At 39.9% G+C, this 26,124-nt stretch overlaps 1 protein-coding gene across 10 annotated transcripts in view; it reads right to left on the bottom strand.

Moving 5' to 3' along the window:
* Window positions 1-6,996: 6,996 nt before the first annotated feature.
* Window positions 6,997-26,124, bottom strand: part of CCDC30 (coiled-coil domain containing 30) — a 156,228-nt gene continuing 137,100 nt past the window's right edge. For all 10 annotated transcript variants that reach the window (XM_056795317.1, XM_007492928.3, XM_056795319.1 and 7 more), the window contains 2 exons: window positions 7,808-7,875; window positions 6,997-7,449 (listed from right to left, as the gene is read on the bottom strand). In XM_056795317.1, the coding sequence (XP_056651295.1) occupies window positions 7,245-7,449; window positions 7,808-7,875 (273 nt within the window). In that variant the 3' untranslated portion in view covers window positions 6,997-7,244. The remainder of the gene's footprint in view (window positions 7,450-7,807; window positions 7,876-26,124) is intronic.

Genomic DNA, 26,124 nt, shown 5'->3' with positions numbered 1-26,124 from the left:
AATATTCATCCTCCATTCAGCAACCAAAGTGCTTTTCCTAATCAAAGGTCTGACCATGTTACTCCTACTGCTCAATAAACTCCAGTGATTCCCTGTTACCTCCAAGATTGAATACAAAATCTTCTGACATTTAAAGCTGACCATAACCTAGCCCTCTCCTACCTGTCAAAGCTTGTTATACCTTATTCTCCACCATGGACCCCTTTCAGTTACATGAACAAGACATTTATCTCTCAGCTTTTGGTATTTTCCCAAGCAGCTTTCTCATGCCTGGTGTCTGTATATCTGCCTACTGGCTTCTCTAGTTCCAAGTCCCACCTAAAACCTCATCTGAGGAAGCCTTTCCCAACCTCTCTTAATTCTTGTGCTTTCCCTCTGTTATTTCCTATTTACTTTGTACAGTATATAGCTTGGTGGTACATAATTTGCTTGCTGTTTCGCCCATTAGATTGTGAGTTCTTGAAAGCAGGGATTGACTTTTACCTTTCAGTGAATTCCCTTTGCTTATGACAGTGTCTGGCACATAGTAGACACTCAAAAAATGCTTATAGTTTGATTAACTTATCCCTGTTTGTGTCAGATTCCTCATCTGTGGAGAAGGAAATGGCAAACCACACTAGTATCTTTGCCAAGAAAACCCCAACTGGGGTAATGAAGAGTTGGACATGAGTGAAAAAGACTAAACAACTGCCTCTCCCATTTGTAAAATGGGGATAATTATAGAATCCACCTCAAGGGGTTATTTGTGAGAATCAAATGAGATAACATGTTACTATGTATTATCTGCAATATAGCTCAGCAAACCTTAAAATATTATGTAAATGCTATTTTTAATTGGACTTGCTGCCTCAATTCTCTCATTCAGTCCATACCAAAGTAATTTTCCTTAAGCACAGATCTGACCATGTGACTTCCTTAAACAACTGCAGAGGTTTCCTATTGACTCTAGGATCAAGTGTAAACTGTTCAGTTTTTAAAGCCCTGCATAAGTAGGCTCCAAATGATACATATTTTCAGCATCTTTGACCATTGCTTTCTTCGCCCCCCCCCCCCAGTCTGTGATTCATCCAAACTAGTCTTCTCTCTGCTCCTCACAGAGAACACTCCTACCTGTACCATTCCACATTTCTAGATTGTACTTTTTCCCATCTGCTCCTTAGATGCAAGCTCCTTTATGATGACTGAAGCCCCATCTTCTGCTTGAGGCTTTTGAAGATCTCCCCACCTGCTAATGCCCTACCTCCTCCCAAACAACCTTCTATTTCACTACTTTGTATATATTTGTATCTATTCACTTTTATTTTTTTTCCCCCGTATCTACTTAGATGTAATTGTTACCTTCTTTTCCTCCCAAGTAGAAATTATTTCATTCTTTGTACTTGGATCTCTAACACCTGTTAGAGTAATGTTTGTGTTTTGTTGCTGTAGTCTCAGGTTCACATCAGCAAACTATGTCTTGGTTATCTTGAATTACAAATATTATAGGCATTCCCATCATTTCAGCTGAACTTTCTCTGGTCAGCGCCATCCCCTTAGCAGCATCACCTACCTTTTTCCTGGATAACTCTTCTCTGGGCCCCGAGTTCCTAACTGATCTTGAGTAGCTCCAGCCATGTACACTTCATTGAAGGTCTACTCCACCTTCTCAGCAGCTTCACCAGGCATAGGGACTCTTTCTGCCCTCTTTTCAGTTCCCCTTACATTTTACCTTCCCCTATTAGAATGAAACTCCTTAGAGTAGAGAACTATGGGAAATGTTTCCCTGAATTTGTATTCCCAGAGGCAGCTAGATGGCTCAGTAGATAGAAAGCTGGGCCTCAAGTCAAGAAGATCTGAATTAGACTTGGACACTCACCAGCTATGTGAGTATCTTTTAACCAAATTTTGTCTTAATCCACTGGAGAAGTGAAATGGTAAAACACTCCACTATCTTTGCCAAGAAGATCCCATGTGAGGTCACAAAGAGTCAGGTACAATAGAATGAACAACAATTTGTATCCCCAGCACTTAGTGCAGTGCTTAATGATCTCTCCTCTCTTACTCTCTGTTGACTCTCCATCCCCCTGTCTCAGTCTCTATCTTTCTTTTCTCCCTATTTCTCTCCTTCCCTCCATGTCTCTCTGAAATAATTTCCTTATCTGTAAAGTGAGGAAGCTGGATAACCTATTTTAAGGTCTTTCCCCAACTCTAATCTACAATTTTCTGTATATAAAAGTTGTGCAACAAAATTCAAAATCAGATGCCATATACTTGAACAAAGCAACACTTTGGAATATAATTTAAAAGCTATTAGAAGAAATCAAGGGAATATTTGTTGGCCCTGACTACATGAGTATTAAGTACTACATCTTAAGCTTCCTCAGAATCTCTAGGAAAGTGTCCATACTTTCAGTGGTAGTGACTTTAAAACTTTGGTAGGAATGGATTGGCTCCCTGGGAGAGGTTAATGTATAAATGATTTCACTTTTCTTCACAGTGCTAGTTCCAATATTCTATAGTTTCTGCAAACCCAGCACTGTAAATGTTTTGTGTGTAATCTCTTGAAGGGTGCAGCTGTCAGCACATAGCAGCTAGGATATAAACCAGGGATTTGAACTAAAGCACAACAGCAGCCCAGCATTCAGTCAATAGTTGCTGACTGATTTTTTAAAAATCTGTTCATTTGAGGTTCAGGTCAGAAAATACTTTGATATTCCAGTTCAGAAAATATAAAAGGTTCAGACTTATTCATCTGAGAGCAGTTAGGAATTTCATTTGGCCTATTCAGTTAGTTTTTGTTTGTTTGTTTGAATGTACAGTTCATGTTTTATTGGTGTGATTTACTTTCTTTCAACAGATAGATGCTCTTCAAGCTAAAGGGTTTCACTCATTTTTAAATCTTCACACTTTAGAGCAAGGGTTGGTAAATCATGGGCTGAGGGCTAAATCTAGTCCCTGAAGAGTGTTTTTGCACCTCTCTGAACCTCAGAGGGGTGTTCACATTAAAAACCAAACAAACCAACAACACAAAAAACTCTTACCTTCCATCTTAGAAGCAATATCGTGCATTGGTTCCGAAGCAGAAGAATGGAAAGGGCTAGGCAATTTACTAGGAGTAAAGTGACTAGGATCATGTAGCTAAGAAATGTCTGAGACTAGATTTAAACCTGAGACTTCCCATATCTGGGGCTGGTTTTCAATCCACTGAGCCTCTTGTATTTTTTTACATAGAAAATTATAAAATATAAATATAAAAACTTTCAATATTTTACTTTAAAATGTAAAAATGCTTCTTTGCTTGCAGACCACATAAAAACTGGTAGCCTCAGAGTTAGTTGTCTCCTCTTCTAGAGATAGAATGTTAATCCTCCAGCTTCTATGTTATATTGCTAGGGCACAAGTTCTATGACATAGGTCATTATGTTGAAAGTTAATCACCTGAGGATATCAATATATGGTCACAGAGTAGCCAAAAAATCTAATACAATATGCATGAACAATTGGATATTGCCTACTCTCTAAAATAATTTCACTATCTTCTATGCTGGTGAGACCATATTATGAGTATTTAGATGTCACATTTTAGAAAATATATTGACAAGATGGGGTACCTTCAGAGGATGATGAACAGGATACCAAGGGGACTTAAGGTCATGCCATGTGAGGATTGATTAAAGGAGCTGGATATATTGAATTTAGAGGAGAGAGACCTAAGTAGGAGATGGGAGAGCTGACAAAGTATTTAAGGGGTTGTTTTATGAAAGAACTCATATATACAAGTATTTGAAGATTTACAAAATGTTTTCCTTAGAAACTAGTAGTATAGGTATTATCCCTACTTTATGGATAAGGAAACCAGGTTCTCAGAGAGAGGCCTTTCCAAAGATTCCAGAAACTAATGAGATAGTTTTGAGGAAGAGATTGGATTGCCTATGATCGCACAACTAGTATGTATACTAGTGAGAGCTTAACTTCAATCTTCCAGTATTCTTTTCCTTGTATTGTGACCCCAGAAGGTAGTAAGTGGAAGATTTTTTTTTTTTTGGTGGCTATCAGGAAAAACTTTCAAATGATACCTTATTTAAAAGTGGAATAGGCTATCTCAAAAGATACTGAGTTTCCACTAAAACTAGATCTGAGCAATTGGAAAAACATTAACTGATCATGGGTAGGATGAGCTAACATAATAAAAATGACAATCCTACCCAAACTTATCTATTTATTTAGTGCCATACTCATCGAACTTCCAAAAAACTTTTTTACTGAATTAGAAAAAAACATAACAAAGTTCATTTGGAAGAACAAAAGATCAAGGATACCCAGGGAAATAATGAAAAAAAAACCCAACAACAAAGGAAGGAGGACTTGTAGTCCCAGAACTCAAACTATACTATAAAGCAGTGGTTATCAAAACAATTTGGTACTGGCTAAGAGACAGAAAGGAGGATCAGTGGAACAGACTTGGGGTTAGTGACCTCAGCAAAACAGTCTATGACAAGCCCAAAGATCCCAGTTTTGGGGACAAAAATCCACTATTGGACAAAAAATGCTGGGAAAATTGGAAGACAGTGTGGGAGAAATTAGGCTTGGAGCAACACCTCAAACCCTACACCAAGATAAACTCAGAATGGATGAATGACTTGAACATAAAGAAGGAAACTATAAGTAAATTATGTGAACACAGAATAGTATACACGTCAGATCTTTGGGAAGGGAAAGATTTTGAAACCAAGCAAGACTTAAGAGTCACAAAATGTAAAATAAATAATTTTGACTATATCAAATTAAAAAGTTTTTGTACAAACAAAACCAAAATCAGAAGGGAAACAACAAACTGGCAAACAATCTTCATAACAAAAACCTGACAAAGGTCTAATTACTCAAATTTATAAAGAGCTAAACCAATTGTACAAAAAATCAAGCCATTCTCCAGTTGATAAATGGACAAGGGCCATGAATAGGCAATTTTCAGTCAAAGAAATCAAAACCATTAATAAGCACATGAGAAAGTGCTCTAAATCTCTTATAATCAGAGAGATGCAAATCAAAACAACTCTGAGGTATCACCTCACACCTAGCAGATTGGCTAAAATGACAGCAAAGGAAAGTAATGAATGTTGGAGGGGATGTGGCAAAGATGGGACATTAATTCGTTGCTGGTGGAGCTGTGACTTGATCCAGCCATTCTGGAGGGCAATTTGGAACTATGCCCAAAGGGCGATAAAAGACTATCTGCCCTCTGATCCAGCCATAGCACTGCTGGGTTTATACCCTGAAGAGATAATAAGGAAAAAGACATGTACAAGAATATTCATAGCTGCACTCTTTGTGGTGGCCAAAAATTGGAAAATGAGGGGATGCCCTTCAATTGGGAAATGGCTGAACAAATTGTGGTATATATTGGTGATGGAATACTATTGTGCTAAAAGGAATAATAAAGTGGAGGAATTCCATGGAGACTGGAACAACCTCCAGGAAGTGATTCAGAGCGAAAGGAGCAGAAGCAGGAAAACATTGTACACAGAGACTGACACACGGTGGTACAATCGAACGCAATGGACTTCTCCATTAGTGTCAATGCAATGTCCCTGAACAATCTGCAGGGGTCTAGGAGAAAAAACACTATCCACAAGCAGAGGATAAACTGTGGGAGTAAAAACACTGAGGAAAAGCAACTGCTTGGCTACAGGGGTTGAGGGGTTATGACTGAGAAGAGACTCTAAATGAACACTCTAATGCAAATACCAACAACATGGAAATGGGTTTGAATCAAGAATACATGTGATACCCAGTGGAATCGCACATCGGCTATGGGATGGGGTGGTGGTGGAAGAAAATGATCTTTGTCTCCAATGAATAATGCTCGGAAATGACCAAATAAAATAATGTTATTTTTAAAAAAAACTGTCTGCCCTTTGATCCAGCTATAGCACTGCTGGGTTTGTACCCCTAAGAAATAATAAGGAAAAAGACCTGTACAAGAATATTCATAGCTGCGCTCTTTGTGGTGGCAAAAACCTGGAAAATGAGGGGATGTCCTTCAGTTGGGGAATGGCTGAACAAATTATGGTATATGTTGGTGATGGAATACCATTGTGCTCAAAGGAATAATAAAGTGGAGGAATTCCATGGGAACTGGAACAACCTCCAGGAATTGATGCAGAGTGAGAGGAGCAGAACCAGGAAAACACTGTACATAGAGACTGATACACTGTGGTACAATCGATTGTAATGGCCTTCTCCATTAGTGGCAATGCAATGACCCTGAACAACTTGGAGGAACCTAGAAGAAAAACCACTATCCAAATCCAGAGGAAATACTGTGGAAGTAAAAAGAGCAAAGAAAAACAACTGCTTGAATACATGGGTTGAAGGGATATGGTTGGGGATGTAGACTCTAAATGAACATCCTAGTGCTAACAACAACATGGAAATAGGTTCTGATCAAGGACACAAGTAATACCCAATGAAATTGCAAGTGGCTGCAGAAAGAGTGGGTGGAGGGGAGGGAGGGAAATAATGTGATTATTGTAATCAAGGAATAATGTTCTAAATTGACTAAATAAACTTATTCAAATGGAAAAAAATAAATGCGTGGAAGTGGAAAAAAAAGAAAAACAACTGCTTAATGACATGGGTTGAAGGAGATATGATCGGGGATGTAGACTCTAAATGAGCATCCTACTGCAAACACCAACAACATGGAAATGGGTTCTGATCAAGGACACATGCAATACCCAGTGGAATTGCAAGTTGGCTATGGGAGGGGTGGGGGGAAGGGAGGGAGGAATAGGAAATGATTTTTGTAACCAAGGAATAATGTTTGAAATTGACCAAATAAAAAAAATGTCAAAATAAATAAATATCAATTAAAAAAAAAGATACTGAGTTCCCTATTCCTGAGGGTCTTCAGGTAAACCACTTTTTGGGATACTGTATAAGAGATTATTGTTACCTTCAAGGTCCCTTAAGATGGTGAAATGGTAAAACAAACAAATAGGAACAACAAAACCATACTTGATTTGCTAAATGGTTTAATGGCTTTATCAGCAATCTAGCAATTCAGGTTGGTGTCCTGAGGTGCCTGATGCTTTTGTTCCTCTTCCTTCCCCTCTCCCTCCTCCTCTTCCCCCAACTTCTCCACTTCCTCCTCATCTTCCTCCACCTCCTCCTCTTCCAATTCTTCCTCCTCCTCCTTTTCCTCCTCTAATTCCTCCTCCTTCTCTTCTTCCAGGTTTCCTTCTAGAGTTTTCCCTGTGCCCCTGTTAGATGTCATCAGGTCCATTCTTCTGATTCGGATCTTGGACATCATTGCTCGGTTCACTTACTAACGGAGCCATGTCTGCTTCAGGAGGTTGTAAATGTGAAAAAGACGGAGAAGACTTGGGGCTCCCAATTAGTTCTTGTGATTTCTGTTCTTCAGCTACTTTAAAATTTTCATCTGATTTTGCCATATCTATAGCTGAAAAACTGAAAGAGGGAAAGTGTGAGGATTCAACGAGATATAATCATTTTTCTTCTGCTTATGTATTTAGGAGGAGGTTTCTTAAATGGAATTTTGAAAAACTGCTTTTCCAAAATTTCCAAGATTACATGGGATTCTTCAGAGTTGCCAGGTTCAAACAAAACCAAATAAAATTCATCTTGGAATAGTATTGTTTTCTTCTACTGATATCAGTATCCCACAAATTCCTTGCAAAAGTCCCCAGATTGGTTAGGAAATCCCAGTGGTAAAGGTAAAGGGAAGGGATCTGCCTTTCTTCATCTGTAGCTCAGGATGATTTAAGGAATTCCTCACCATGAAGTTATTTCCCCCTTTGTCACTGACCTTGGGTTTAGAAAAGCCAGCTTCTTATTCAGTAGCTCATTTTCAGACATCTCACTTATTGTCGTCTCCTAGAAAGAAAGGATAGATATTCTCAAAATAATCTCTGATACTGCAACTAAAGTAGTGACATGGGCACTGTACCTCCAGAAGCTCAGGCAAACTATTATCAGGGAAATTCCTTTGCTCCTTTACATCTTCATGACTCCTAGCCTAAAACATTCAATGATTCCCTATAGGACCCTGACATGATTGTCTTCCTTTGATCATCCTTTAGATTTAAGATGGACAGAGAGATGCACCTCAAGGCTACACATCGATCCTATCAGGCTACATCTCAGACATCTGTCTGATCCCTAAGGAATCTTTATGAGGGTCATTCCCTATGTCTCCAGGCAGACCCCAGTCAGATGACCAACCCACCCCACCAAATGCCCGAGTGACAACCACTCTAGCAAGAGTATAAAATTCCCAGAATTGATGATTTCTGGGAGCAGCCTTCCATCTTGCTATTCCACCTTGCTATCCTCCTGGCCATTATCAACATTACTTACCTAAATTAATAAATTTCTCTTTTTGTTTTTAAGCTAAATTTTGGAGTCTTGCATTCTTGCAAAAGGTATCTTTCCCAAACCCCAGGGATACACACCTGAACCCCATAACAGTAGAAATTTAGTCTTGTTTTACCATTCTCAGTCCTGCCTGAAGAGGAAATATCTCTCAAAGTCATTCAAAAGTTTACTTGTGATTTTTTAAAGAACTTTGCTTGTACCTATGAGTATCTAAAGTCCCATAATAGTGAGGAAGACAAATTTGTAGTTAATTATCTTTTGAAGATCAAAAAAATTATAGGGTCTCCAGTCTTTAAAGTCAAGAACTTGGGAAGGGTTTTATTAAACCTAAATAACTGATCCAGGCACTGGAGAGGGTACATACACTAAGGCCCAGTCCTTTAGAACTGTAGTACAAAAACAGGATATGGGAGAGTGGAACAAAGTATAGTATATCACCCAAAAGAAGGAAGTCAGGAAGAAACAGCAGAAGTATCCAAGAGGCGAGAGAGAACACTGAGGGGTGCTTTGTCATAGCTTTGAGTTGAGGTTGGTGTCCTGAGGTGCCTAATCCTTTTGTTCCTCCTCCTCCTTTAACCTTAAAGGGTGGATGGCTTTAAGGGAGGAAAGGGGAAGACCTTTTAGGGAAGAAAAATTCCATAAACCAAAGTACTGAGACAGAAAACCACAAGGTATATGAATACTTTATACCTCTTATCTGCAATGATGGCATTCCTGTCTGAATTATCCTGAGCTGGGTATGTGTTGCATTCTCTTTCACTAGATTGTAAACTCTCAGATCGGGAAACATCCATTTCATCTTTTCATCTTCCCCAGGTCTCCACATATCAAGGATTTAGAGATGGAAAGAAACTCTGAGGCTGCATTTAACAACTGAGAAGGTAAGTGACTTGGTGGAGGCCATTTGGGGAATTTGTGAGATGGCCGTAGTTTGAGCCTAGGTCTTCTACTCTGAAGTTGGCACTTTGTCCATTGGATCCCAAATCTAAAGGGCATGTTCCACTATTGCTATACTGGCTACACATCATGGGTGCAATTGATTTTTTGTTGAATTGAATTGCAAGTGAATAGACCAGTTTACCTGAACAGAGTTTGTGTTGGGGAGTAGTGGGGTGGAATGATAATGTAGGGCTTTGAATCCCAAATTAGTTTGAATTTTATTGTGTAAGCAAGTGGGGAAAGGGAATGCAGATAGAAGAGCGAATGAAGACTGAGCTGCTAAAAGCAGTGTTCTGGTAAGATTTGTTGACAGTATAGAAAAAGAGCAGAGAAAATAAAGGAAAATCTGGACACAGTCATAATCCAGGTGTAGATTATTCAAACCCTGGCCTAAAACATGAAAAGTGAGAATGAAGCAGAAAAGATTAATCTTAGAAACCTTGGAAAGACTGGATTGAGAGGAATCCTCCAGTGACTGGATATAGGGGGGAAAATAGGAAAAGGAGACTCAGAATTAATTCCAGATAACCTCAAAGATAAGGATAATACAGATCCTACATATGCAAATCTATAGAATTTAGGCAAAGCAATTTTCAGAATTAAATTTTTAATGCTAAAGACGTATGTCATAGGAGAGCAAAAGAAATTACGAGTTGAATCTAGAATTAATTTTAAAAAGTGTAACCTGAAATTACCAAAATCAAAAATGAGAAAGGGAAGTACTACAATGAATGAAAATGAAACGATGAGATTGCTCTATATGCCTTGATTCTAATACACTTGAGAAACAGAAACAAATGAGTGAATATCTACAAAAATGTGAAATACCCAAACTGACAAACCAGGTAACTTATCACCTAAAGAGATCAATTGCAAAAAACTTGTGATTGCTCATTCATTTCCAGCTCTGTCTGACTCTTCATGACCCATTTGGGTTTTTCATGGCATAGATAATGGAGTGATTTGCCATTTACTTCTCCAGCTTATTTGACATATGAGGAAACTGAGGCATATAGGGTTATATGATTTGCCCCAGGTTACACAGCTAGTGTCTGAGGTTAGATTTGAACTGAGAAAGATGAATTTTCCTGACTTTGACTTCAGGCCCAAAGCACTACTCTGCCACCTAGCAATAGATAAAACCAGGCAAGTATGACCTGCTCCTTTAAAAAAGCACCAAAATGAGGCACTCATAAGCTGATTTTTCCAAGCTTTCAAAGAATAAAGGTAAGTACTCCAAGTATTATTATTACTTCCATTTTACAGATAACTGCAAACTGAGGCTGAAAGGTTAAGTTAAAAAATTTGCTTACAGTCACACAGCTTGTAAGTGTTTGTAGTGAGATTTCAGAGCCAAGACCTTTCTGACTCTAAGTGAATGAACAACCACTATGTGCCAAACACTATAATAAGCATTGGGAATAAAAACACAAAAGCAAAACACAGTTTCTGTTCTCAAAGAGCTTACATTCTAATGGGAGAAACAAGATATAGAGGAGCCTGACAGTGGGTTATTAAGTAGAATCAAAGAGAAGTAGATTGATACATAATTTCCAGAAGCAATGGCAATTTTTATTTGATTATGGTTCTAGAACTGGAAAGGGCATTTGTGCAGGATCAAAACAGGTAGGAAAACATGATAAGAGAGTAGAGTCAAGCATGGGCTTGGACCCAGCTGAAATGAAGACACCAGGAAGCTTTCACTAATCAGACTGAGGGGGCCTCAGATCAGGAGTTCCATTGACAAAAGGTTCAAATATTCTGGACCAAGTGGCAAAACCACAGTCCAATATGCTCTGGGGAGCACCAGCTGCTTCTGATTATAGGATTAGTAATAGTCTAGTACAATATTCTATTGCACAACTCTAACTTCTGCCACCATCTCAACAATAGGATGGTTTGAAGATGATTTTCTTGGTGGGCCATGAGAGCACAGCCATCTGCAAAGAGAGCTTCCAGGATGAGTCTCTCTGTTGTCTTTGTTTTTGCAGTCAGGCGGCGAAGGTCGAATAGTGAGCCATCCAGCCGGTATTTGATATAGATGCCCAGGTCTAGATCCATCACAGCATGTTGTAATACTTGGGTGAAAAATAGGTTGAATAGTACTGGAGCGAGGACACAGCCTTGTTTCACACTATTGGAGATGTTGAAGCGATCGGAAGTCTCTCCACCAGATAGGACTTCCCCTGTCATGTTGACATGAAAGAGCTGGATCAGTTTGACGAATTTTGCTGGGCAACCGAGCTTGCTGAGGATCACCCACAATGTGTCCCTGTTCACTGTGTCAAAAGCCTTTGTCAGGTCTATGAAGACAATGTAGAGACTCGGGTTCTGCTCAAGGCATTTTTCCTGCATTTGCCTCACTGTGAATCTGGTCGGAAGCCACATTGTGATTCAGGCAAGTTCTGCTCTGAAACAGATGACAGGAGTCTGTTGAGTATAACACGTGCGAGGATCTTTTCAGCAGTGGAGAGTAGTGAGATGCCTCTGTAGTTGTCACAGGCTGCTCGTGAGCCTTTGTTCTTGTATAGGGCTATGATGGAGGCATCTCTGATTTCTGGGGCATGTCTTCCTCTTCCCATATGCTGGTCAGCACTATGTGGAATGCCTGGAGCACCTTTCCATTTAAGGCCTTGTACACCTCAGTTGGGATCCCGTCTTTACCGGGTGCCTTGCCTGCACTCATTTGTTTAATGGCTTTTTGGACTTCCTCTATTGAAGGAGGAACATCAAGTTGTTCAATGGTGTGGTTTTGGGGGATCTGGTCAAGGGCGCTTTGGTCGAATGAAGAGGGTCGGTTGAGAAGCTGACTGAAGTGTTCTTTCCACCTGTTGCTGATGCCTTTTTTATCTTTTATGAGAGTGTCACCATCAGAGGATAGCAAGGGAGTAGTGGTGGGTTTTAATGGCCCATAGACAGTCTTGAGGGCACTGAAAAATTGTTTGTAGTTTTTTGTATCAGCGAAGCGCTGGATTTCTTCTGCCTTTTTCTTCCCACCATCAGGCTTGCATTTTCCTGATCTCACACTGTGCCGTGGCTTGGAGAGACTTGAATCTGTCCTTTTTAGGAGCAGATTTTGGGTTATTTTGCCACTCCATAAAGGCTTTGTTCTTTTTGCTCAATAGGTCTTCAATAGCAGTGTTGTTCTCGTCGAACCAGTCCTGGTGGTTGCGTTTTTTGGGGCCTAGGACTGCCTTTGATGTTTCCTTCACTGTGTCTCTGAACTGGTTCCATTTCTTGGTTGAGCTTCCAGTGAGTGGTCCCTTGGCAGACAGCTTGTCATCCAGGCAGGACTGGAATGTTTGCAAATAAGATGGATCTCTAAGAAGACTCAAGTTGTAAAATGAGCGAACTATCTGGGCACGTTTTTGGATGGCGAGGCCCAATGCGCATTTGAAGAGTCACTCTAACCAATCAGTGGTCTGTTCAGCATTCAGCTCCTCTCATGGCTCTGGTGATCTTTACATCCTGGATGTCTCGCCGGCGTACAATGATGTAGTCAATGAGATGCCACTGTTTTGATCGTGGGTGCATCCACGTTGTTTTATATTTGTTTGCCATTCTGAACACAGTGTTCATGATGGTGAGTTCAAACTCTGAGCATTTCCTGAGTAGCAGTAGGCCATTGTTGTTCATTTTGCCCGTGCCCGTGTTTGTCGAGCACTCCTTTCCATCTTTCATGGTCCTGGCTAACGCGGGTGTTGAAGTCTCCCAGTAGTATCAGCTTGTCATTTGTGGGCACTGAGTGCAGGATGGCACTTAGGTCAGAGTAGAACTGCTCGATGGTCTCCTCTGTGCTGTCAGTGTTGGGGCATATGCGCTGATAATTGTGGCATACTGGTCTTTGCTGAGAGGTAAACGGATCTTCATGAGCCTCTTGCTGATGCCCACAGGCAAGTCTGGCAGCTGTTTGAGCAAACTGGTCTTGATAGCCAGGCCAACACCATGGATTCTGTCTTCATTTGTGGCTCTACCTTTCCAGAAGAAGGTGTATCCAGTGGTGAGTTCGCTGAGTGATCCCTCTTCTGGTAAGCGTGTTTCAGTTAAGGCTGTGATGTCGATGTTATATCGCGCCAGTTTTTTACTGATTAAAGCTGTTCTTCTCTCAGGGCTTGGGGTATTCGCTCTATCAAGTAATGTTCTGATGTTCCATGCTCCTAGTAGGAGTTTCTTTGTATTTTGTTTCTTTTGATTTCGACCTCTTAAAGGGATGACCCGCCAGCCACGGTGTGCTGACTGGGTGTTTGTAGGGCAGGCAATGTTTGGGACACCTTTTCTAGTCCCCGCCCTTGATTAGGGTGAGTAGTGCTGTCCTAGAGAGGGCTGCTCAGTCGCCCAGGATGCTGCTGAACATCCCTGCTGCCCTACAGGGCTGAGCGACCACTGGTCCATGGGCCGCCTACATGCAGGATCATGACTACAACTGCCAGTGGTCACCTCCACCTTTTGCGTTGCCACTCCCCCATCGCCGCAGGTCTTGAAGAGGGTGGACGGGGTTAGGATAGATGAGTGTGCACAAAGATACTTGTGCGTGAAAGAGATTTAAGTGGAAAAGTCGATGCACAGAGAGAGTCTCACTCTCTCGGCGTTGGAAGCCTGGGTCCATTGGCACGAAAAATTGTTACGTCTGGAGACTTCCTCAGCTGCATTGGATGGCTGTGTTGTCTTTTGTGCTCCAACACACCCTAAACACTCCACAGTGGGGTGTATGGGGTGCTCAGGGAGGAGTAGTATCTCTGGTATGGAGGGCTTGTCGTGCCCTCCTAGGGCAGCTCTCCAGCCTCTGACCCTCACCTGACACCCAGCTCTCACTTGTGGTTCCCAGTAGCTGCTAGCATGCAGCAGCAGCCACACCCCGGGCAATGGCTTCCATAGACTGGCTAAACCTCGTGAGGGTAGCCATCGGGTCATCAACCCCTGGTGAACCAGGGCTTTGCTCACCCAGCATGTGAAGACTGCTTCGGCGGAACAGGCAGAAGAAGCCAATAAGAAGGTTCAACGGCTGAGATGGCGACCACACCACTACATTGCTGACTAAATCCTGCAGAGATCTTTTTTTCAGAATAGATGCTTTCTTTTCATACCTCTCCATGTTATACTTGAAGTTGATGTTTTTATCCAAATACAAGATTTCCATTTATCTTGTCTGAATTTCATTTTCTTATAATCTGATGTTCTAGCCTAGTGAGAGTGAACCTTTTAGAGAGGTGGGTGATGTGACAGATATTCTTATGTGCACATGGGGAGAGGAAGGGAAGCAGCCTGGTCCCTCTGGCTTTCTACTAACAAATTCTGGTGAACTCCGCACTGGGACAATGGCACACTTGCCCACAGAGAGGGATCCGAGTGCTCCCCCCAGCACATGCCATAGGTTCTGTGACAAGGAAATCACTTTAAAAGACTGATATATATTAATTTAAGGTCACCAAGGAATTCAGCTATGTAATTCCTTAATGAAACCTCAAGTCAGCAGTCAACCTTTTATGGAGTTTAATTACAAACAGGAGGAAGAAAGGTATTAGAGAGAGAGAGAGAGAGGGAGAGAGAGAGAGAGAGAGAGAGAGAGAGAGAGAGAGAGAGAGAGAGAGAGAGAGAGAGAGAGAGAGAGAGAGAGAGAGAGAAAGGAAAGAGAAGGGAATAGGGCTTAAATACCCCTCTGTTTAGGCTGGGCCAAAAGGCCCTAGCCCTTAGATAGCTGAGGCAAAGAAAAGAGATCAGTCCCTATCACTCACATGACCAAAATGGAGAAACAGTCTCAGGGGCCTCCACCTCCAGCTTCCTTCAGAGCAAGCTTCTCAGAGCACCACCTCTCAGAGCCAAAACCTCTCCAACCAACCACCTAGTCCTCAGACCCCGCTATCTTTAAGGAAACCATCCAAGTTCCTTCCCCTCAGTTCTCACATCTACCAATCACTGTCCATGTCTTCCCTGTGCCAATGGTGGCTCTACCTTAACCCAGGACCGCCCAGAGGTCTGTGGCTTTGCACATGTCTGTTGAAGGTCATATTCTCAAATAATTAAATCTTGATCCTTTGCTGCAGCCCTTCCTAAATCCTGTTACCCTGAGTAGGGTGGAGATTGGAATAATTAAGTTTTGATCTATGCTGCAGCCCTTCCTAAATCCTGTTAGGACTGAGTGGGGTGGAAATTGTATTTTCCAAGACCTGGTTCTGTCATTCCAAGTATCTCTATTGTATCAATTCTAAAATCAATCATGACTCAAAGAACTTCCTGTTCTATGCTTAAGCATAGGTCAAAGCCCTTTCCATTGTTCAGCAAAAGGTTTCTGTCCTAAAGTAATCTTAAGAAGGGAGGAGGAGGAACCTCCCATGCCAATGGGGTTCACATTCCAATAGACTATCAGTAAGAAATTTTCCAAGTATGAAATTTCCCAATGGTGAAATTTCCAACATTTATAAGTCTAAGAAATTTTAAGGTTTACAGTTCACCACCATGATTCTAGCCTGTCAAGGTCCCTTTATATCTTGATTCTGTTCCCTAGTGGGCTAGCTACCCCATTCAGCTTTGTGCTATTTGCAAATTTGATGAGCATACTATCTTTTTCTTTTCCAAAACGCTTAGCAATACAGGTCAAGCATAATATAAAAACTTTAGATCTCTTGCCATTTGAAATTGAACCATTAGGAAATGTTTACCCATCCAACCAGTTCTGTATCTGACTATATTATCATTTAGTTCCAATTTGCTTATCTTTTCCACAAGAATAGTGTGAGATACTTTTACTAAAAACTTTGCTAAAATCAGGTTATTGATACTTATCCTTTGTTTTCTAAGAGGCCCAATGATATCATGAGGTGATATCTTGACTTGTGCATGAATTGGATTTAAGTAAGGCAGAATTGTAGTCTTCCAGAGTCATTAAAGTCTAGGGCAAGACAAAAGTCAGGATGATTGTTGATGACCTGGGATGCAGTGGTTAATATTGACATCTTCCATGTCTCTAAGCATGGAATAAATTGTTCTCATTTGTCTATTCTAATAGGGAAGGCTTTTTACATGCTCATGGTAGAAACTCCTCTAAACCACCAATGAGTTTGAGGCCTATTGGTTACTCAGCTAATCTACTAAGATGGTTTACTGGAATATGATTGCTATGCATGATCTAGCTTTTTGGAGCCAGAAGTGATTTGGGTGTTGGGTGGACAACAAAGGTGGATGAGCATCCTCAAAAAGGGCTCAGCAAGTCCACATACCAGAGGTATAAGTTCTCCTTGAACACTGAAACATCTAGAGCATTCTTCTCATCTACTAAGTTCATAATGCTGTTAGGAAAAAAAAAAAAGATATGGTCTGGACTCACCTATTTCTGATGTTGTTGTGCTAATTTTTTCTAATCATTGTTCACTTTTCTAGATATTCACCAAATCATTTATTTACTTTCCATTTATTTAATTAATTAATTACATTAATTTAGAATATTTTCCCAGGGTTACATGATTTATGTTCTTTCCATCCCTTCCTCCCTCCCCCCTCCTGTAGCCTACAAGCAATTCCATTGGGTTTTACATGTATCATTGATCAACATCTATTTCCATATTATTAATATTTGCAATAGAGTGATCATTTAGAGTCTATACCCCCAATCATATCCCCATTCAACCATGTGATCAAGCAAATGTTTTTCTTCTGTGTTTCTACTCCCATAATTCTTTCTCTGGATGTGGATAGCGTTCTTTCTCATAAGTCCCTCAGAAGTGTCCTGGATAACTGCATTGCTTCTAGTAGAGAAGTCTATTACATTTGATTGTGCACAGTGTATCAGTCTCTGTACTACGTTCTCCTGGTTCTGCTCCTTTTGCTCTACATCAATTCCTAGAGGTCTTTCCAGTTCACACGGAGTTCCTATAGTTCATTATTCCTTTTAGCACAATAGTATTCCATCACTAACATATACCACAATTTATTCAGCCATTCCCCAATAGATGGATATCCCCTCATTTTCCATTTTTTTTTGCCACCACAGAGAGTGCAGCTATAAATATTTTTGTACACGTATTTTTTCTTATGATCTTTTTGGGGTACAAACTGAGCAGTGGTATGGCTGGATCAAAGGGCAGGCAGTCTTTTAAAGCCTTTGGGCATAATTCCAAATTACCTTCTAGAATGGTTAGATCAATTAACAATTCCACCAACAATGCATTAGTGTCCTCTCCACATCCTCTCCAACATTTATTACTTTCCTTTGCTGTCATATTAGCCAATTTGCTAGGTGTGAGGTGATACCTCATAGTTGTTTTGATTTGCATTTCTATAATTATAGATTTAGAACGCTTTTTCATGTGCTTATTGATAGTTTTTATTTCTTTATCTGAAAACTGCCTATTTATGTCCCTTTCCCATTTATCAATTGGGGAATGGCTTGATTTTTTTGAACAATTGATTTAGTTCCTTATAAATTTGAGAAATTAGAACTTTGTCAGAGGTTTTTGTTTAAATATTTTTTCCCAATTTGTTGCTTCTTCTAATTTTGGTTGTACCAAATCATTTATTTAATGATCCATTTTACAGTTGTCCTAGGAATTGAAGTCAGTCCCACTAGCCTATAGTTAGCAGATTCTATTGCATTTGTTTTGGATTACTGGGATATTTGCCCTTCTCCAATCTTGTGGTGCTCGTTTTGTTTTTCTGATTTATATTATTGCTTAGAGATGCACACCAGTCATATTTGCCATGACCAGCAGATGTAGGTTATCTAGACCATGAATTGAATTCATCAAGGCTAGCCAGGTCCTCTTACTACTTCCTTAGGAATAAGAAACTCCCTTTTGGTCATTTTGTTATTTCAGATTCAGTGTCAAAACCATTCTCCTTTGCAAAAACAAGTAGGAATTGAGCTCTTCCTTCTTTTTATTGTCACTTGTCACAATTTAATTCCCCCCCAAAGGTTCTCAGCTTTCTCTGATCCTTTTTCTCCCAATGCAATTTTAAAAAACGTCTCCTTTTAGTTGTCCTTAGCTCCCTTTACCAGCCTCAGCTCAATATAAACTTTAGCATCCTTGACCTTTTTTATAGGATGGTGCCACACTCATCTTCATCCTGTTACCTGATTCTTCTTCCATGTCAGTACATTTCCTTTCAAAATATCTAAGTTGGATGATGAGTTCCCTCTGTATCCATCAGTCTTTAGTGCTTCCATCTTATTAGAAATGTCTTTGTATCTTCAGAAATTTATTCTTGAGCATCTCCCTTTTATCCTGGATAGAAATATCTAATCTATTTGATCCTATCAATCTGTCTTCTGAATGCTCTGAAATCAATTATCCCCAAACCTAGAACGCATGTTCAATTATGCTCAGGTTTTGTTTTTTTTTTTCCCTTCTATCACAACTTTGGGATGGGGCAGTCACTTTCCTCCCAATATTCCCATTATTTACATCCCAACCACCAGTAAGCATCATATCCAGAAAAGAATGCCTCCTTAATTGGATGAAAATTATCATAAAAGTCAAGGAGTTATTAGTTGTCTATCTTTGAGCAAAGAGAACTCCAGCAAATGGATAATTAAGGCCCCCTTATCATTACTCTGTCTCTGTGCTAGGCTGTGATCTGTTTCCTGAATTCCTTATCTATTTTCCTCTTTCTGTCCAGGTGGTCTACAGTATACTCCAATGATAAAATCATTCCTTTTTCTCTCTTCTTTGATCTTTAACCACATGCTCTCTATCATCCTTCTCCTCTCTGTTTCCTGGATTTCCCTACAAGAATATGCTTTTAAAACATACAATATCATATCTATCATCTCCTTTTACATATCCTATTTATTTTTAATGAAGTATCCTCATCCTGAGCCATAATTCAGTCCTGGGTTTATCCCACCAAGTCTCAGTGATATCTCTTAGGTCAAATTGGCCATTTTTAAAAATTTTATAATATTTTATTTGATCATTACCATGCATTATTCATTAAAGACAAAGATCATTTTCTTTTCCTCCCCCCACCCCCCATAGCCGAAGCGTGATTCCACTGGGTATCACATGTGTTCTTGATTCGAACCCATTTCCATGTTGTTAATATTTGCATTAGAGTTTCGTTTAGAGTCTCTCCTCTGTCATGTCCCCTCAACCGCTGTAGTCAGGCAGTTGCTTTTCCTCGGTGTTTCTATTCCCATAGCTTATTCTTTGCTTATTAATAGTGTTTTTTCTCCTAGATCCCTGCAGATTGTTCAGAGATATTACACCACTACTAATGGAGAAGTCCATTACGTTAGATTATACCACAGTGTATTAGTCTCTGTGTACAATGTTCTCCTGGTTCTGCTCCTCTCGCTCTGCATCACTTCCTGGAGGTTGTTCCAGTCTCCATGGAATTCCTCCACTTTATTATTCCTTTTAGCACAATAGTATTCCATCACCAACATATACCACAACATATGGTAGGGTTTTGGATTCTAATCCATTCTTCTATTCATCTACGTTTTATGGGTGAGTTCATCCCATTCACGTTCAACATTATGACTGTCACTTGTGGACTCCCTGGCATTTTGATATCCTTCCCTAATTCTAACCTTTCTTCTTCAGCTCTACCTTTTAGTCCAGTGATTTACTTTAAATCAGTCCCCCTTGTATTTCCCTTTCTATCCCCTCCCTTTTATTTCCCTCCCTTATTTTCCCCTGTAGTCTTTTTAAAATTTCCCCCCCACCCTCTCCCTCCCTTGTACTGCTTCCCTCCCCACCAGTCTGTTTTTTACCCTTCTACTCCCCTATAGGGTGCAAATCTATTCTCTTCCCCAGTGGATTGGATTGTTCTTCCCTCTTTGGGTCAGTTTCAAAGTACGTAAGAGTTGAGTATTTCCTATCTCCAACCTCTTTACCCTTCCAGTGTATCGATGTTCTCCCCCCTCCCACCATGAGCTTCTTTGTGACATATAAATTTACCCCCATTTGTTTCTTTTCCCATTTCTTTTAGTCATAACCTCTTTTCTTTTTTAGCTTTAGTCATGTATATATATATATATATACATACACATGTATATGTATTTATGCATGCATATATCTATATACCTTTTTATGTCTTGTCCTTTCATCCTATACAGTTTGTCACTGTTCCCTCTGAGTGTAGTTCTTCTAGCTGCTCGGGTGATAGCAACAGTTTTTAAGAGTTGCCAATGACCTCTTTTCTTATAGGGATACATATCATTTTAACTTATTGAGTCTCTTAAAAAAACTTTTGTTGTTGTTGTTATTGTTGTTGTTGTTGTTGTTCCCCTCTTTTTAATTACCTTTTGATGATTCTCTTGAGTTCTGTGGTTGGACTTCAAATTTTTTGTTCAGGTCTGGTCTTTTATTTATGAATGCTTGGAACCCTTCTGTTGTGTTAAATGACCATACTTTCCCCTGTAAGAATATAGTCAGTTTTGATGGGTATTTTATTCTTGGCTGTAGGCCTAGTTCCCTTGCTTCCCGGAATATCGTATTCCATGCCTTTCAGTCCTTCAGTGTGGGTGCAGACAGATCCTGTGTTATCCTCACCGTGCTTCCATGGTATCTGAATGGCTTCTTCTTGGCAGCTTGTAATACCTGTTCTTTCATCTGATTGTTTTTGAATTTGGCTATAACATTTCTTGGTGTTGTCCATTGGGGATTAAATACTGGGGGTGATCTGTGGATTCTTTCAATCTCTACTTTCCCCTCTTGTTCTAGGATCTCGGGACAGTTTTCCTGGATAATTTCCTCTAGTATTATGTCCAGGCTTTTTCTTTTGTCGTGGTCTTCTGGTAGTCCAATTATTCTTAAATTGTCTCTTCTTGAACGATTTTCTACATCGTCTGTTTTGTGAATGAGATGCTTCACATTTTCCTCAATTTTTTCATTCTTTTTGTTTTGTTTTGTAGTATCCTGCTGCCTTGTGAGGTCACTTGATTCTAGTTGTTTTACTCTGATTCTTAAAGATTGGATTTCATCTCTGGCTTTTTGGTCGTCTTTTTCCTTCTGGTCTGATTTTCTTTGAAGATTGTCTTTCATCCTCTTTATCTTGTCTTTCATCTCCTTTGCCTCATCTTTCATCTCCTTTGCCTCATTTTTCAGCTGGATGATTTTGGCTTTCAGGACACTATTTTCTTGTTTTAGTTCAAGTGCCTCTGTTTCCAGATGACTTATCTTAATTTTTAAGTTCTTTTCCCAATTGTCTTCAGCCTCTCTTAGTTGTGTTTTGAGTTCTTCCACAGCCTGTATCCAATTTGCTGGGATTTCTGGTTTATTGTTTGCTGATCTCTCCCCCTCTTTTCCATTTGGTGAGTAGTAGCTGTCTATTGTAGTTTCTTTTTTCTGTTTCTGTTGTTTGTTCAAATTCACCCCTTCTTTCCTCCCCGTATTTGTCTGTGCTCTTGTTCCTCTCATTTTTTTGTTTTTTGGGGACTTCTATTGGTCTCCCCTCTTGGAGCTTTAACAGAGGATCTCTTGGTGTAATCTCTGGGGGAGGGTTGTTAGGGGTTTGAGCTTTCCTGCCCTCTGGAGGCTTTTGATTGGCTTAAAGTCCAGCAGTCAATGAGGATGGATGGGGAGCCTGGGCTTCCCTGTGTTCTAGAGACTTTTGATGGGATTGAGTTCAGCTTAGTTGGGCTGGGTTTACTCTGAGTTTTAAACTTCCTGGACGGCTGGAGCAGATATGGAGGATCTCCAAAGCTCTGGCCAGGCTGCCAGGTCTATGCTCCTTCTAGGCTGCCATCTTGACTTCGCCTCTAGGTTTCTGTTTTTTCAGAAGATCCTGCTCTCTAAGGGGGTTGGGGTCGTGGCTTGCCTGGGCTCTGAGGGCTCCTGATGGGATTAGGTTCAGGTGGTGTGGGCCGAATGATCCCCGAGCCAAAAAAAGGAAGGAAAAAAAAGCAGCAACCTCCTCTTCCACAGTCTGTGTTGAATGCCCGGAAACTGGCCTGGGTTACTTTCAAGGTAAGCTCTTCGGAGCAACCCCTTTGCCAGCCCTGAGTTTTCTGTCCTTTCAGTAGCTCTGATGGCTCCTGATGGGATTGGGTTCAGCTGGTGCCCTAAAGCTGGGACCTCCCTTGAGACTCAGATGGAAGGACCCAGCCAGGAGGTTACAGGCTTCCCCCTTCTCTCTATGTTTCCCTGCCGTCTGTGTTGGGCGCCCCGGAGACTGGATCAGGTTGCTTTCAAGGTGAGTCCTCAGAGCCCTGAGGTTCCCGCTGCTGCCGTGGGCTCAGCACTTTGGGTTGGGGGGGATGGGTCCTGGGACCTTCTTTCTGTCTACCCCTTTGATCCAAGTGATCTAGGGTTTTGGCTTTTAGAGTGTGGTACCTTTTGATCCAGGTCCAGGAGGAGGTTTCCCCAGGTCTATCCTGTTGTTCAGCTTGAATTTTGGTGGCCTAGGAGCACTCTGTTTGCGATTGGTAAGGAAGGGTTTTCGCTGCTTCTACGCTGCCATCTTGACCGGAAGTCCAATTGGCCATTTTGCATTAGAATTTCTGATACTTTTTGTTGTCTAGACTTTGGGCACATTTGTATTGAAGCCAAGGTCATGGATTTTACTACTAGCTCTTTTCTTGGATTTTGATAGATCTCAACTTCTGCAGTGTGGCATTTTCTTCCCAAGTATATACAACCTGTGAATCACCACTTTCTTCACAGTTATAACAGATAGTCTAACTTCCTTTCTGGTTGTTTCTTAGGAGTACTACTGTTTATATATCCTGCCTTCCTTGTCTTCCTTTTGACTATGGTTCCCTCTTTCACCAAAATTTCTGTGAGGTTTTGTGGTTGATTTCAAATCATCATCATAGCTGCCTTGCTATGATGATAAATAATGGAGGTGATAATGGACATCCTTGTTTCACTCCTGATCTTATTGGGAAGGCTTCTAGTTTATCCCCTTTGCAGATGATGTTTGCTGATGATTTTAGATATATACTGTTTATTATTTTTAGGAAAGACCTTTCTATTCCTATACTTTCTGGTGTTTTCAATAGGAATGGGTGTTATATTTTATCAAAGGTTTTTTTCTGCATCTATTGAGATAATCATGTGATTTTGTCAGTTTGCTTGTTAATATGGTCAATTATGTGGATAGTTTTCATAATATTGAACCATCCTTGCATTCCTGGTATGAATTGTACCTGGTCATAGTGAATAACCCTTATGATCACTTGCTGGAGTCTTTTTACTAGTATCCCATTTAAGATATTTGCATTTATATTGTGAATTTTAAAATTACTCCACCCTAATTAGACATACTTTAGGGGAAGATAAAGTTGTAAACTCCTGATTGAACAATGAAGGTACTTAACTCATACCTTATAGTGAAGCTAGAACCTTAAGCTAAGTCTGTTTTTAGATCTAATACAAAAGGGTGTTAAGTACCTATAAAGGTTAAATTAATCCCAAAAAGGTTAAGTAACTCACAAAAGGCAAGCTTAACAAAGAAGTGTGAAGTACTCAAAAGATATAATCTAAGCAGAGAAGGTGAGAACTAAAGTGTGGTGAGAACTAAGAATAGGCAGTCCTGGAAAAAAGCATCTACTGTGATTGGTAGACGTAAAAATTTAGGGGAGGTGACATAAGAGAAAATTCTCTTTCAAAGGAGACTAAAATTCAGCTCAGAGTGCAATTCATTTCAGAACTCAGTTCAGGAGATTGAGTTCAGTGAAGGACTGGAGCTTCCTTGTAGATGGTCTCGTGGTGAGTGATAAGACTAACTCCCTTTCCTTTAGACTCAGGAGGGCCACTTTGGCCAAGGCCTTTAACTATTACCTGGCTCAGCCTAAGCCAGAGCAGTTTAAATTAATTCTCTCTCTCTCTCTCTCTCTCTCTCTCTCTCTCTCTCTCTCTCTCTCTCTCTCTCTCTCTCTCTCTCTCTCTCTCTCTCTCTCTCTCTCTCTCTCTCTCTCTCTCTCTCTCTCTCTCTCTCTCTCTCTCTCTCTCTCTCTCTCTCTCTCTCTCTCTCTCTCTCTCTCTCTCTCTCTCTCTCTCTCTCTCTCTCTCTCTCTTCCTTAATTCCTTCTCTCTCTATTAATTAAAATCTCCATAATTTCCAGCTGACTTGGGTAGTTTATTATTTGGGAATCATCTCTGGCGACCAAATTATTTAGATTTTAAGTCAAAATGCCAAAATTATCTTCACAATATTCATTAAGGAGACTGGTCTACAGTTCTCTGTTTTTGACCTGCCTGGCTTTGGGATCAGTACCATGTTTGTGTCATAAAATGAATTTGGTAGAGCTCCTTCTTTGCTTATTCTGTCAAATAGTTTGTATAAAATTGGGATTAGTTGTTCTTTGAATGTTTGATAGAATTCATTTGTGAATCCATCTGGACCTGGGTATTTTTTCTTAGGGAGTTCTTTGATGGCTTGCTTGATTTCTTTTTCTGATATGGGGTTGTTTAGGTAATTTATTTCTTCCCCTATTAGTCTAGGTAATTTATATTTTTGTAAGTATTCATTCATATCACCTAGATTGCCATATTTGTTGTGTTATAATTGGGTATAGTAGTTTTTAATGATTGCCTTAATTTCCTCTTCATTAGAGGTGAGGTCTCCTTTTTCATCTTGGATACTGTCAATTTGGTTTTCTTCTTTCCTTTTTTTAATTAGACTGACTAGTACTTTGTTTATTTTATTTGTTTTTTCAAAGTACCAAGTTCTAGTCTTATTCATTAAATCAATAGTTCTTTGACTTTCAATTTTATTAATTTCTCCTTTGATTTTTAGGATCTCTAATTTAGTCTTCATCTGAGGATTTTTAATTTGTTTGCTTTCTAGTTTTTTAATTTGTATGCCCAATTCATTGACCTCTGCTCTTCTTAATTTGTTAATATATGAACTCAAGGATATAAATTTCCCCATGAGTACTGCTTTGGCTGCATCCCATAGGTTTTGAAAGGATGTCTCATCATTGTCATTTTCTTCAATGAAGTTATTAATTGTTTCTATGATTTGTTCTTTAACTAACCGGTTTTGGAGAATCGTATTGTTTAATTTCCAATTAATTTTTGATTTACCTCTCCATGTACCCTTACTAATTATTATTTTCATTGCTTTGTGATCTGAGGAGGTTGCATTTATTATTTCTGCTCTTTTGCACTTGTTTGCAATGTTTTTATGCCCTAATACATGGCCAATTTTTGTGAATGTACCATATGCTGCTGAAAAGAAGGTATATTCCTTTTTGTCCCTATTTATTTTTCTCTACGTGCCTACTAACTCTAATTTTTCTAAGATTTCATTCATATCTCTTACCTCTTTCACATATTCCTATTTAGAGGTCACTTTTCCTGGGAGTTCTCTATGGGTTGGAATGGATATTTTTTTAACAGCAAGTGGAGTTGTGGCAGCCCCAGAAAGCATACCAGAAGAAGACACATAGGAAAGTGGTTTACAATGCAGCATGAGCAGAGAGGTTGCCCCTGTGAGTTCATCTGGACATCAGGGCTCACTGGAGCAGCTTGTTTTGATTTTAAAGACCTCAGGAAAGAGAGAGGGAGAAAGCTGTGATGACTTTTAGGAGAAGACAACATTTGCTAGGTAATCATGTAGGAGATGAGTACCATAGCTAAAGAAGACTACCACTTACTACAGGATTAGATGGTGCCTTTGTCTTTTTTGTAATTATCATGGGGCATAGGGGGCCGCTGACCCATAGACACCCTCTACCAACAGCCTGGGCCTTGTCTACAGCTGTTGTGTTAGCAAAAGCAAAACTAAAACTTCAGGCTCTGTGGGAATTTTTGTATTATATCTTTTTAAAATTTCTGATTTCTTTTAGTAACATATATTCTAGTCCATTATACAAGTATTTTGGGGGTAATGTAATGTTTTAGGAAGCAGATAAGACTTTTGATG

Source organism: Monodelphis domestica, chromosome 4 (genome assembly GCF_027887165.1).
Source record: "Monodelphis domestica isolate mMonDom1 chromosome 4, mMonDom1.pri, whole genome shotgun sequence".
NCBI lineage: Eukaryota > Metazoa > Chordata > Mammalia > Didelphimorphia > Didelphidae > Monodelphis > Monodelphis domestica.
Note: the sequence above shows the minus strand (reverse complement) of the source record. Positions and strands in the feature narration are given on the sequence as shown.